The sequence below is a fragment of the Girardinichthys multiradiatus genome, chromosome 19 (genome assembly GCF_021462225.1).
Source record: "Girardinichthys multiradiatus isolate DD_20200921_A chromosome 19, DD_fGirMul_XY1, whole genome shotgun sequence".
NCBI classification, from domain to species: domain Eukaryota; kingdom Metazoa; phylum Chordata; class Actinopteri; order Cyprinodontiformes; family Goodeidae; genus Girardinichthys; species Girardinichthys multiradiatus.
In genome coordinates this window covers 17,194,432-17,208,087 of record NC_061811.1, presented here as the reverse complement: position 1 = coordinate 17,208,087, position 13,656 = coordinate 17,194,432, and the positions used below count along the sequence as shown (strand labels likewise).

The following is a 13,656-nucleotide window of genomic DNA, read 5'->3' as shown; positions in this document are numbered from 1 at the left end:
TGCACCTTTGTAAATTTTGCGTAAACTTCACTGATGTGATCCTAAAGCAGTTAAATTTTTTCTTACTATCATCAGTGGATTAGTATATAATTTTTTGTTAATGAAGCCTTTGAAATCCACTAAAGAGCATTCTCATGAAGTCACTGAATTTGTTTCACATCATCTGAACAAGCCACGAGCGAATCACATTTTTCAAAGGTGTCAAAGCTGTAAATGAAGCACAACCCCAGAAAGACTTCTTGTTTTTGTCCAGTTCAGTATTTTTTGATGAGGTGACTAAAGATTTTAAGTAGTGGGGACGCAGCGACACCCAGTGGTTACAAGCTGTAACTGTGAGGTCCCTCTATCTCCGAGAGAAAGCAGTAATTTTGTCTGCATTTCGGTGTAACACCGGAAAGAAAACGCTTTAAAATGCCCCTCTGAACACTAGAAAGAAGACCCTCTTTATCTGAAATGCGCAAGGTTACACCCAGAGAGATCTTGAATTCAGCTGAAACCAGTTGGGGTTCCCTGTGCTCTCACTAATTGTCTTGATGCAAACATGCTCTGCAAGGTTTGGTCAGACTTTAAGCGGAGAGTTCGGGTCAAACTACGTTCACTGAGATTGTGGTGGCAGGTAAAGTTCGTGTTTTATTATATTTGTGTATAGAATTTCTGTTTACTTATTTCTAGGTTCGGCTAATGGATCTGTCTGGGTTCAAATGGTTCAGATTAATTTCAAACATAACTGCAGAAATTCTGGATTTATTTGTCACATATGTTAACACTTTTATTTATAAAAAGTCCTTTTCATTTTATTGATTAAGCCCAATCCGTGGTCGGCACAAATGAGACTTTTATGTGTTGGTTTCGGGAACTAGATCTGATTTGCAGCTGATTTTCTTTTTTTTTTTTTTTTTTTTGTATCTGGAAAAAAAAAAAAAAAAGAAAAGAACAATCAGGAAGTTAGTTACTAAACAGAGCATTTACATGCACATCTCACAGTCACGCTTGTGCTGTGGTTAGTGTGTCGATGTTGATCAAGAGAGCTCAAGCGCTCCGGACGTACGATCTGATACACGTGTTGTGTAAGAGAAGAGAGGAAAACATAGCTACATTACGATTACAGAATTGAAAAGTTTCGATGAAAATTTGTAGCCATGTTTTTTTTTTTTTTTTTTTCTATCACTGCGCTGTTCAGGTTGTAAAAGTGTTCACTTTAAAATAAAAACACATTTCCTGTTTAGTCTGGGGACTTTTGGAAATTGAATTTGTGGTGAGTTATTATAAAGTTTGAAGCATCTGCAACTTTCTTTTCTTAAATATTCAAATCTGCCGAAAGTATCTCAATAAATTGAGATATAATCAGAAACAATAGTTATTTTTGGAATTTCTAAAGATATTTAAAAGGGAAACTTGCATATATATTCGTTACATACAGTGATAAAGTGTCTATTTTGGTGATTATGTCTTACAGCTAATGAAAACACAAACTCAGAAGTCAATCATTACATCAAATTTCAGGGTTAACCCTTTAAGATACAAAACTGTTAGGTAATGACCTGGACTAGGGGTGTGAAACTCTTGTTGAGGGCCGGCGTCCTGCAGCTTTAAGATGTGTCTCTGGCCGAATTTCTGCCCCCCCCCCCCCCCCCCCCCCCCCCCCCCCCCACACACACACACACACATACACATCTATAACTAACACACACAAGGAAGGTATGCCAAAATGTCATTGCTAAAATAGCTGGCTGCTGACAAGGTGGTGGATCCAAACATATTAACAAAAAGTTGAGTGGAAGAAAAAAAGTGTGACATAAAAAGACTCACAAGCCACAGCCTTGAGAGGATCGTGAAGCAAACGCATCTTGCAGGAAATTATTGCACACTCCATGCTTTGCTTGTGTTGATGAGCTTTATGGAGATGTTGATTTCATATTCTACCAGGACCTGCCCACACTGCCAAAAGCACCAACACCTGGTTTAATGACCATGGTATCACTGCACTTCATCACAGAAAACACACCTGACCTAATTTCCTTGGAGTGCATGGGCACTCCTTCTCAGTAACCCAACATTTCTGTATTAGAAATATTTTCTGTTAGATTTATGTATTGGCTTTATTTTTTAAATGTCTGGGAAACTGACATTTGGGTCTGAATTTGCTGTAAGCCATTAACATAAAAAATAACACTTAAAATATATCACTATAAAACATTAGTTTTATATTTTCAATCAAATTAATTATACAAATTGCATATTTGTATTATCTTCTAATTGATTAAGATGCACATATAGTCTTGGTTCAAAGTAGAAGATCTGGATTGGTGAAATGATCTTAATTCTCAGAAAACACAGAAGCAAAGTGGGGCATCACAAAGGGATTTTCAGCTGTGAAAATCTTTTTATCTGTTTACTGAGGATGTTTGCTAACTCTAGCAGCATTTTAACTTCACAAATGAGGAACTCAAGAGTACAGAGGAAGTTAGCCAATAATTGCAGGGTGGATTTCTCAATGCTGCCTTGTTTTTTTTTAGGATGTTGAACAGCAAAACTGAACATGTCGTGCACGTCCCTCAAAAAATGAGATTTTGCACCTAGAATCCAAAATGGGGTTCTGTCAGATTCCCCATTAGTTATTTCATTTATGTGTCAGAGTGAAACTGCTGATGGTGGGCATTTTTGCACAAGCTGTGAGTCAGTGCTGATTGGGAGTTGAACTTTAAAGTTTTAGCCATTTTTCTGACTCACTTTCCTGTCACACTGATGGTGAAATTCTACATTTTCTACACGATTATTTCTGCAAAAGAATGAAAAAAAAAAGCAGTTGTTAGTACTTCTCTGCCTATGACGACACTTCCTTTTCAAGAAACAAAAGGAAAAAAATCAGTTTCTGCTGTATTATTTGTGGGTAGAGATGTTGTCACCCTACACACCTCTCAATTCGTTTTTCTGCTGGTTTCTTTCAACAGGCTGCCTTCCCGTTATCAGTGTCTCCTTCGATGGCTGCTGATGACTATAACCCTGTGAGTATCCTTTTTTTCATGACATTTACAGAGGCTATACTTCTGCTTCTCTATTTTTTGATGACAGAGTTTAGTATACGAATTAACAAAGCTGATGAGCTTTCACAGCAGGGTGGAGGGCCGTTTTCTACCTTTTTCTTGTTTTAAATTCACATTAAGGCAGTGAGAATAAGGGGAAATACACAGACTAGGCAGGAGCTGAAGGTCGGAGAGCATCAAAAAAAGTTGGTGCATGCGAGAAACAGGATGTTCAGCGATCATTTTCTTCTCAGTTGTTGCGTGTAAAAGTTTTCTCTTCTTGTCTTCCTTGTCTGACCTCCACGTTGTCCTCCCTGAAAGGTCTCCCTGCGGCACAAGTCGAAGAAGAAGAGCAGAGGAGGTAAGCTGGCTCTTTTTGAAACAAGTGTTGCCTACAGCTGTAAATTTAGACCACCGGTGGGCGTGTGAGAAGCAGTAGGGCAATTATTGCGTACAGAGGGGTTTAAGACAACCCACAGTTACTATCACTTCTCTTCTTTTCTGCTCTGGTGCTCTGCATCGTCTCTCCTCATTTGTGAGCGTCTAAGTTTAGTTTTCATATTTGTTAATGTTGCATCATTAATTATCACATCAGGTAAGAATTACTGGATAACAGCAATTTGGAGCTGATCATGTTGTCTATGTTATTTGGGTTGCTTGTTATTTTTAGTGTATTGATCAGTTATGTGACCTTCATTGGCTGTGATGGGCATGTTCTTTGTATGCGTGTCAGATAGGATGCTAGAATTCGCCTAGATGCTTCAGCTAATGCTTCACTTGCTGGTAACAAGGTCTCTGTGGTCTCAGGTGCATGCCTCTTTTATGCACAGGCAATGGTACCATGAGCAGAAGACGAATCTCCGTCAAAGAGCTCGGTCAGCCAGATCACCAGGGCTGGCTTTACAGGAAGAAGGAGACGAAGGGCTTCCTGGGGATCAAATGGAAGAAGTACTGGTTTGTTCTTAAGAAGACGGCTCTCTACTGGTACACCAACCAGTTGGTGAGTAAAGAGAGGCTTGTGTTTGATGTAGACCCAGCCCAGCATTTTGTTGTCCGAAATTTAAAGAATTGCTAAAACTTTTGGACGTTTTGTTGCTTTACACCAACCTGTTGTCTAGGTAACAATCCCAACATCAACATTTTATTGGGATTTTTTATTTATAGTCTAAAAGAAATTGGTTGCACTGGATTTTGTTTATGGGCATCAAAGTATATCGAGCTGAATATAAACGCACACCACACTGTTGAAATATCTATTTGTAGAAACATTTGAAAACAATGCATTATAATTTTCCAGCTCTATGCAAAGTAGTCCATAACTATAGAGTTGGAAAAGAATGTGAAGAATAATGTCTTGATCTATTATATAACCAACTACTTTGCATAGGTTATATAGTAGACCAACACAACATTGTTGTGATTTAACATTAGTATGCCACAATAATGTTAATTGTTCATGGCTGTAACTCAACAAAAATTTAAAAACTTATTTTTTTTAAGTTTTGTTTTTGGCATTTTAACAACGGGATTCTTTTAGTCTGTCTTTCTGAATTTTATTTAGGGGTTAGAGTAAAGAGGAATGCAAAATCATGCCACATTTACAGATATTTCTTTGTTAAAAAAGTTGAAAACCACAATTTCCCTTTCTCTTCATAATAATGCAATACATTGCTGTTGGTTCATAACATGGATATAATATGACAAAATTGTTTGCCCGCATGTTTTTGCAAATTTATGATGCACTTTATGCTTCGCTCGTCAAAACTGTCTAAATTGCTGGTAAATGCTATGACAGAGTGATGTGACAAAGCAGCTGTGGACTTGGTGCTCGAGATCATGTCTGAAGACTCTTTATATGTAAAGTGAAACTGTAAAAGAAGAACAATTACTTTGTTGCCAGCTCATTTCTTTAGAGGTCACTAGGAGAGAGGCAACTTCATGCTGCATGTTTTCGAGAGCTGTTGCTGTAAAAAAGGGATTTTTTCAAAGCAAAGACAAAATCGTTGAGAAGTTTAGCAACATATATATTGGTGATTAGCCTCACCTGTATTCCCTTGAGAATGTTGACCATTTTGGCAGCTTTTTGCAAATCTCAGCTTGTTTCATAGGAGAATGAAGTTCGAAAGACAGCAACTTTACCACCCTGTGTTTATTCTACTTACCTGCTAAAATTCTTGTCGTCTTCTCTCTCTCGGCCTGGATATATAAAAGACATGTTGAAAATAAAGCTGCCTTTTTAAATACATTCTTCGATTGTGTACTTCAGTGTTTCCTCTGACTTCATTTTTTAAACGCCTCACTGATACAGAAAGCGTCTAACTTTGAGTCTTCCCGCTGAAGAGTGTTGTCAGTGTGACGTGGTAGCGCCTGCGATGGTGCGTTCTTTGATCGGAATCTTGAGTAAATATATTCTTCATGACCAAAAACATGAGAAACAGAACAGGCATAGCAGTGTTGTTGTTGAGTGGTGGAGTTGAGTCACATCAAGTTTTGGCCACAAAACGTCTTAGCAAAATAATATTTTGGTTTTGCTTGGTTATTTGTTTCCTAAAGTTATTTTGACTAATTACTGGCATCCGTACCACATTATTTTAGCCTAAACAGGGTATGATTCATATCTTAATTTCCCACTTTTTAAAATGTTGGTAAATTTACAATAACTGGGAAACAAAATCAATAAATATACATTTTTTATATTAATTAAACATGCTCTTAATTGTTTGCAGTGCTTCGACAGGAATGTTGTTTCCCAAACGTTATGAAGATCTTGTAATTGTGAAAGTGAATCAACATGCTGTTTTTTGTAACTGCAAATAAACGGAATACTAAAACATTTTTGCTTACAGTAGCAAAGACCGATTATGACAGTGTGTCAGTACAACTTTTAACATGTTTTGCTTTTAACACACTTAACACTCCTCCTTATTAACGAAGAGTGAAGCGGCGTGGAGTTTCTTCCACCTCTGACCCCTGCCAGTCTGCCGCAACAGGAACTGCAGTGTGTTTCCTGTACGTGTCTGTCACTACCAGACCGTCAGCCCAGTTACACACAGAAAGACATACATCTATACAGACAGTGCTGTGACAAGTCTTTGCTTTTTTTACTACTTTTGTTACACTTAAATGTTTCAAATAAATCAATTGTAGTTTCACACCAAGATAACCCTGAGTAAACAACATGCAGTGTTCTGCTGAAGATTTCATTTAATGGGGAAAAAGCCATCTGAATCAACCTGGCCCTATGTGAGAAAGTAATGACTCCTTAAACCCAATAACTGGTTGTGCCATCAAGGATTTGCAATAACTGGTGATGAGTCTTGTACATCACTGTAGAGGGATTTTGGTCTACTCTTCTTTTCAGAATTGTTTAGAACTATTGGAGGGTTTTTGAACATGAAGAGCCTGTTTAAGGTCCTGCCACACCATCTCAGTCGGATTTAAGGCCTTTGAGTAGGCCAAAACTTTGTTTTTTAAAATTTCTGATCCAAGTATTAGTGGACTTATTAGTGTGCTTTGCATCATTTGCACGCTAAAAGTTTTAAAAATAATTTATCACATTCGTTTGGCTTTAAATCTATGACTGCCTACAGTCATGGTCCCACAAATACTCCTGTAATAATAAAACTCACACATTGTAAAATAGGCTACTGTACTGCACCAGGTCAATAAGATATTGCAATCATCAGTTAGTTTATCATTATTATGATAATTCAAAATTCTTAAAATCCTATTCCCCTCCTAAGACTATCATACTGCCACCACCATGTTTGACTGTAGGTATGATGTCTTTTACCTGAATTGCTGCGTTACTTTTATGTAACGTGACACTTTCCAAAAAGTTCCACTTTTATCTCATCAGTGTAAATTTTTATGTTCTTTTTGACCTGTATTGTTTTTCACCTTTCTACTCTCTCATGGCTGCAATTTTTTCCCAGTTTTTTTAATCCTCATTATTCGATCACACTGACCTTAACTGAGGCATATGCTGTTCTTTTGTGGCGTCTACCGTAAGTTGTTGAGGGAAATGTTTGGTAGTCCAGCCACTCCTGGAAAGGTTCTCCACTGTTCCATGTTTTCTCCATTGGTGTTGAATATTTCTCACTGTGCTAAACCCTTAGAAATACCCTTTTAATCATTTCCAGACTGATAGATATCAGTGAATTTAAGAACAGCTTTTTGTTTCCTTTTTTTTACAATTGATATAACATTTAGTTTAATCAAAAACATTAAAGTGTGAAAATCAGAAACAGAAGAATTCAGTACGTTTTTTTTTAACGACACTGAAATTGGCGCGATGGCTTTGGTCAGAATTATTGTATGTCACCAGCTGCAGCTTGGCGATGGTGTTACCAGGAAGTGGTTTGAAAACTCTCGCTACTACATACTGCTCACCGTTGCTCAATTTCTGTGTTGCAGGCTGAGAAAGCAGAGGGTTACATTGACCTCGCCAACTTCGTGATAGATGTAGCCATCGAGTGCAAGAAAAAGCAGTAAGCTCAAAGTTTTCCCTCTTTCAGTTTTTTGTCTCATTTGGATGATGTGATTGTGATTTAGCAAACATCACTTTGTGTGATTTAACATGGATCTGCATTTATACCAACAGTGTCATACGAAATGCTCCCACACACTGTGACAGGAAGTGTTTATTTAGTATATTGACTTAAAAGGGATCTTTGAAATAGAAAAATCACTTCCTTTTCCACTGATCACATCTCATTGCGGAGTTATTTTCATTGATTTTCACAGAAACATCATGACGCTTTCCACTAAAAGTAGTTTGAAACCACAAGAAATATTATACTGTATTCTTGTACCGAGAACAATGATCCAGTATTACGTATCTGTGGGTGTCTAGCGAGATAATCTTGTGCATTAAAGGTTTCTATGAACTGGCTCTCTAAATGCTCTCCTGTCTGCTTCTCCTCTCAAAGCGCATTCAAAGCCTGCCATCCTCAGGTCATGATGTTTTATTTTGCTGCTGAGAGCCATGAGGACATGAATCTGTAAGTTATGTTAGAGTATTACTTATTTGAAAACTGATTTTTTTTTTTTATAATATATATTAAAAGATAGATTGTTTGTTTTTTCCAGGTGGTTGAATAAGCTTGGGCTGGCCTCCATTCATTATGAGCAAACGGGTCAAACCACAGCAGCTGGTAAGCCCTGTGCTAAACATGTGTTTCAATCCCAGGTGTGACCACAAATTTAGAGCCACGTATTTGTCCCCGATTCACCAAGCATGTGTGACAATCCCATATTAGGACAACTTTTTTTTTTGTTGGGTAATCAATGTGTCATCTTACAAATCTGTGTTTTTTGTGTTTCTCTTCATACGAACATGGACGCTCAGAGTGTTATAGTGAAGCCAGCGATCATGAAGAAGCTGAGAGCACAGAGATCCCCCCTCCGCCATACTCAGAACAGACCTTACGACACTCTTTGGATGTGCCTGATCCACCTGGGAGCACACATCAGGTCAGGCAAGATCCACAAAAACAGCCCCCAAATCATTCTATGATTTGTTTCTCCTCTTTTTGTCATTTAATAAATAGCTTTAAAGTGCCTGTGACACGCATTTCCCACAAATGCAGAAATTCAGGGAAAACATCTTAATATTGAACAAAATGGGCAGTAATTGACTTTATATTAGGATTTTAGATGAAATAAATGACAATTGTAACACAAAAAGGCATATTTTGTGGTTAAAAATTGCAAGTCCAAAGTCTCCCGGAAGTGACGTGAATGGGGAAGTCTCTGGTCATTCATTGTGTGAGCATCAATGATAAACTGTTCAGGTAGAAGACAAGTTGCGTTAAAGACAGCGTTAATGTGGTGAAACGGTGCATTGCTGGTGGTGGCAGCAACACTACAGCAGCAGCTGTTAGTCTGCACTACTTTCCTGAAGTGAAGAGGATCAGAGCTGGAAAACTGAGAAGGGACAGAAGAGCTGGTCCCACAACGCACAGCCAGTTGTGATCAGAGGACTTCTCGGCAAACTGCCTTAAACGAGAAATCTCTGAATTCACAAGAGAAATTATGTCAGTGGTCGGGATGTCTTCCAGACGAAGGAGAATGTTGAAGCAGATGCTGCAGCCACGATGCTTCATGCATCTGATGTGAAAAGATCGCCAAAGAAAAGGTTGTTGTTGCTCAGCATCTACAAATACTTCCCTGTTGCAAAAGTACTGTTAATAATAATTAAAAATCAGAAATTATTATTATTACTATAATTAAAATAAGCTAAATTACATACGATATATTCAAGTCAGTGTTTCTCTAAAGATTTAAATAAAAAGTAAAAAAAAACAAAAAAAACAGGTAGTGTCTTGAAACATCTGCTGTGTCTGCTGCTACTGCTCCATGCTGCTCAGCTTCGCCTCCGGTTGTTTCACTCGGTGCTTTAAATACTATAACCCTGGATTTACACTGTATCCACTGCAGTCCGGTCTGCTGCGAAAAATACGGAAGTAAGTCCTAAAAAACTCATTCTGTGGAAGTTAAACCAGTTAAAGCTGCTTCACTTTAACTTTTTTGCATTCAGATATTTTCCTATTTTGTTCTACAATGAGTGAGTACACTGAGTGCAGTGAAGCTATATTTGTTGCTTTGTTTGGTGCATTTAATGTTTAATTGTTCGTTTTAGAATACCTTAGTTAATGTATATAGACCAGTAACTGAACTAATTCATCTAATTTAAACAATTGCTAATATATAAATATGTATATACAAATATATGCATGTATTTATTTAAATAGCAGGAGCTAGTACGTCTTTAGTGAATTATTTTGAAAATCCAAACTTTGTGCTCGTTGTGTTTCCCTTTGGTGCAGTATGATTCATGCAGATTGACTTCGGCCGTGCTATGGCATCTGGCAAAAATAGACTGATCGAATTTTGCTGGATGGCTGCCTGCAAGTTGCCAACCTGTGGAGTCAGTGTATCTTGACTATAATGGTTGCGTATTTACTCCAATGTTTGTACCGGAGTGGAGAGAATGCAGTGTAAATTGGGGGTAACGCTCTGGTTTCAGTGCCGTGTGGCAGTGTCAGCTCTTCTAGCGGCTCCAACATATAAGGAGCTGCGCACAAAACCTGTGCTCTACCGTCTGATGACAGCTGACTTTCATTTTTTTTGACTATGCTTCGTCTCTCTGTGATAGTGACTGAAAGATATCTACAGAAACATCAGATTCTACTGTCTGTGTTGTCAGCCGATGCAGCAGCGGTCAGTTTATGTGCCGGGGTTCCCCTTTCACGTCATAAAAGAGCACAACAAAATCGCAAAGGAGTCATCTGGAGGTGCTTTTTTAGTGAGATATGTAAATAAATAAATATATATATATATATATATATATATATCAACAACTGTTCAATTCAGTGGCATGAATTTACGTTTGAATATTTTTTTAATGTTTCCTTTCTATAAATGTAATTGGATTTGTCATAAAAATTCGTTGTCACAAGCACTTTTAACATATGCCTTAAAGTATTCATGCCCAATTTTTCCGATTTTTTAAATTTATTTTTTGGTCACGTTACAAAGCCAAACTTCACAGAAATAGCTATAACGCAATAAAATGCATTCATGTTTGTGATGGTAACGTAAACAAATGTTAAAAAGCTCGAGACATATGAATGCATCTAACACATCTGTTTTGTTTTTCTTTTAGGGTACTCTTCCACCCCCATATTCTTCCACAGCTCCTGTAGAAGCCAGCGATTTGCTCTCCTCCCGAGTCAGTACGATGACATCGCAGAGCTCCGCCTCCTCGCTTGCCAAGCAGCGGCAGTCCTGGCTGGACCTCGTATCGCAGGCGTCTTCTACTCTGGCCGGGGAAACGTCCGCTGTCCAGGTCCACGAGCAACATTTGCCACAAGGGAGTACGGAAGGGGGAGGAGCGTCAGAAAGTGTGGTTCCTCAGGACTCCTCAGACTCAAAGGGGTCCAACAAGGAGAGGCCTGCGGTGCATGGGAAGCAGCAGAGGCATGTTTTAGGTCCTCAAAGTGAAGGTTTGTTGTCATTTAAGTTTGGATTTCTTTTTCTTTTTTTTTTTGCTTTCCTACTTGTATGTGCTTTTTTTCAGTTTAATTTTACCTTTTAACCCCCTACAGCTCACATACTCATCATGCTGTATAATAAACTGTAATGTTATCCTTTTGCAGGCAATTGTGAGAATACCTCAGATGAAATGGAAAAGCTATACATTCATTTAAAGGAGGCCAGCCTCTCGCCAATAGGGGATCGGAAACCATCCACAAAAAGGGAATTCAGGGCTTCTTTTGTTAAACGCTGTAAAAACCAGACTGTTAATAATAAGCTACACCACATCAGGGCACTCAATAGCACGTTAAAGGTACATGATACACAATAACTTTTGAGGTTTTGAAATCATCTGGACATTTCTTTGTGTGGATAACAAATAGACAAATTTTACATTTCTTTTCTTTTCTTTTTTTTTTTTGGCACAGTCTAAAGAAGCGGACTTGCAGGCAATAGAGCAGGTGCTGTCAGACCCAGAGATTACCTCCGGCAAGTTCAGAGAATGGAAGGAGGCCAACGCGCCTTTGATGGTGGAGATCTGCGTCAAAGACCACCGCAAGGGGGCGCCAGAGGCTGTAACGGCTGCAGCATCAGTCACTGCTGCTCCTGTTGCGGAGACCAGTTTATAAGGACTCCTCATGACTTATTTCACTGTGTTTTGACTTGGACCTCATGATTGCATACTATGTGAATGCACTCACACTGCTGTGATTTAGTCAGCTGACACTTCAGTTCCATGTAAGCGCATATTTATATGCTGTTTAGCATGTATATGAATTTGTAAAGTTGTTTTTTTTTTTATATATTGAGATGGAAACATGAGCAATACACATGAATATGTGAATTCTGTTTTAGTATTACTTTTCTGTCATGTTGGTAGGATTAGATAGTTTTACATCTGTTTTTAACATTTTAATTCACACCTTGGAACTCTTATTGAGAGAAATAATTTAGTAGATCGAAAGACATTTATTGTCTTCCGCACGGAAACACTGTTTTGTTTTTTTCACTGTATTTCACTGTAATTTATCTACTTTGTATTCATCTGTAGTGAACAAATTCTGAGATTGTTGTTTTTAAGTTTTAGTGTGCCAATTATTGGTGCCATGCACCATCTGTGCCTGTTACAAGCAAGCCTACTGCCACGATTCTTTCCTTGTGCTCTTGAGGTCAAGTTTTGCTTTATATTAACTGTTCTGACTGAACAATAAGGCCTGTAGTTACAATAAATCACAAATCCAGATAATTTCAGATTCATGAGTCAATTTATTGTTTCTATGCAGTTTAAAAATTTGGTAAAACACTAAAATTGTGCTTAGAACCCATAAACGATGACAATATGTTTGTTTTATTTGGGTGTGATATAAACCTTCCTAAAAAAGCCGGCCAACTTTTCATTAGCATTGTTGCCCAAAATACTTTACAGAAATGGATATTAGCATCAGCCATCTTTCAGATATGATTGAATTTTAGCTGGTAGAGGATCATCCACATTTTTTTTTTTTACATAGAAATGGGTAAACAATTCTACTCTAAAATGTGCAACAATAAAACTGAAAAAGAGCCTTTTCACTTTACATAACATTCCCAATAAAAACAGTATCTCGGTTTAAAGAAGAGGTTTGTCAGTTTACAGCTGTATTGGCTCTGGTTTATTTTTGCAAATTGTTTTATTTCTGTTGTTTTTTTGCAAGATTTGGTCTAAACGGCTTCAAAGACATCCCCAATTATGTGACTTTACAGGAGCAGGTTTAAGTACTTAAATATGTAATATAATGATTACAGAACCTGATAAAGGGGGTCCAGCCAGGCTCCATGTGAACATTTCTTCATTTTTTTTCATCTTTCTGTCACGTTAAGGTTTTGTGTAAATGTGTAAATAATAATGTGTATCTTTTTATTCTAGTATAATTGTAGTGCTTTTTTGCTATGAAAAAAATAAAGCAATGCCAAAATTTCCAGTAGCTGTTCCTTGTAAGCCCTTTGTATGCTACAGAGCCTTGATTTGCAGTGTTTTACAAGAAAAGTGCCAAACATTTGTATTCACCCAGCTTTGCATAGACACATTTTTTCCTTTTTGTCTTTGCAAAAAAGCTTGAGCTCTGCATGGAGTGGGCATACAGCAGTTTTTAACTATTGCAACAGATTTTCATTTAGATTCTGGTCTTGGTCATTCTAACGCATGAATTTACTTTGATGTAAACAAGTTCATTGTAGCTCTAGGTGAATGTTTGGAGTTATGTGTTCTGCTAAAGGTGGACTTCTGCCCTAGGCTAAACTCTTTAGCAGCTTTCAACAGCATATCTCCCAGATATTCCACGTCCATCTTCCCACCACCTCTGACCAACTACCCTACCCTTGCAGAAGAAAATGTCCCCGCAGTATGGTGCTGCTACCACCGTGTTTAACAATGGGGATGGTGCGTTAGGTGTACTCCAAACATAGCATCTTGCAAGTACAAATGTTGGTCTCATCTGACCAGAGCAACTCCCACCACATGTTTGCTGTGTCCTAATATAACAGATTTTGCCACATGACAGTGCACTGTCAGATGCCTTAAGGCTTGTATGTTGTTGTATAGCCTAAACCTGCT

At 38.0% G+C, this 13,656-nt stretch overlaps 1 protein-coding gene across 2 annotated transcripts; it reads left to right on the top strand.

The window, feature by feature from the left end:
• The first annotated feature begins 344 nt into the window (after positions 1–344).
• On the top strand, positions 345–13,020 carry ipcef1 (interaction protein for cytohesin exchange factors 1). 2 transcript variants are annotated; one of them, XM_047344936.1, is made up of 11 exons: positions 345–616; positions 2,952–3,005; positions 3,345–3,384; positions 3,854–4,023; positions 7,440–7,513; positions 7,955–8,026; positions 8,115–8,179; positions 8,374–8,498; positions 10,693–11,032; positions 11,186–11,376; positions 11,492–13,020. In XM_047344936.1, the coding sequence occupies exons 1-11, from the start codon at positions 542–544 to the stop codon at positions 11,690–11,692; spliced, it is 1,407 nt and encodes a 468-aa protein (XP_047200892.1). In that variant the 5' UTR covers positions 345–541; the 3' UTR covers positions 11,693–13,020. The 2 variants fall into 2 exon arrangements, with proteins under 2 accessions (XP_047200892.1, XP_047200893.1); XM_047344937.1 differs by lacking the exons at positions 345–616; positions 2,952–3,005; positions 3,345–3,384 and adding an exon at positions 3,533–3,618.
• The last annotated feature ends 636 nt before the right edge of the window (positions 13,021–13,656 follow it).

Excerpts from the sequence above, each read along its gene's own strand:
- ipcef1 (XM_047344936.1), top strand. The coding sequence starts at position 542 with ATGCTCTGCAAGGTTTGGTCAGACTTTAAGCGGAGAGTTCGGGTCAAA. Across the intron at positions 8,499-10,692 it reads CACCTGGGAGCACACATCAG|GGTACTCTTCCACCCCCATA; the intron begins GTCAGGCAAGAT and ends TTTTTCTTTTAG. Across the intron at positions 11,377-11,491 it reads CACTCAATAGCACGTTAAAG|TCTAAAGAAGCGGACTTGCA; the intron begins GTACATGATACA and ends TTTTTGGCACAG.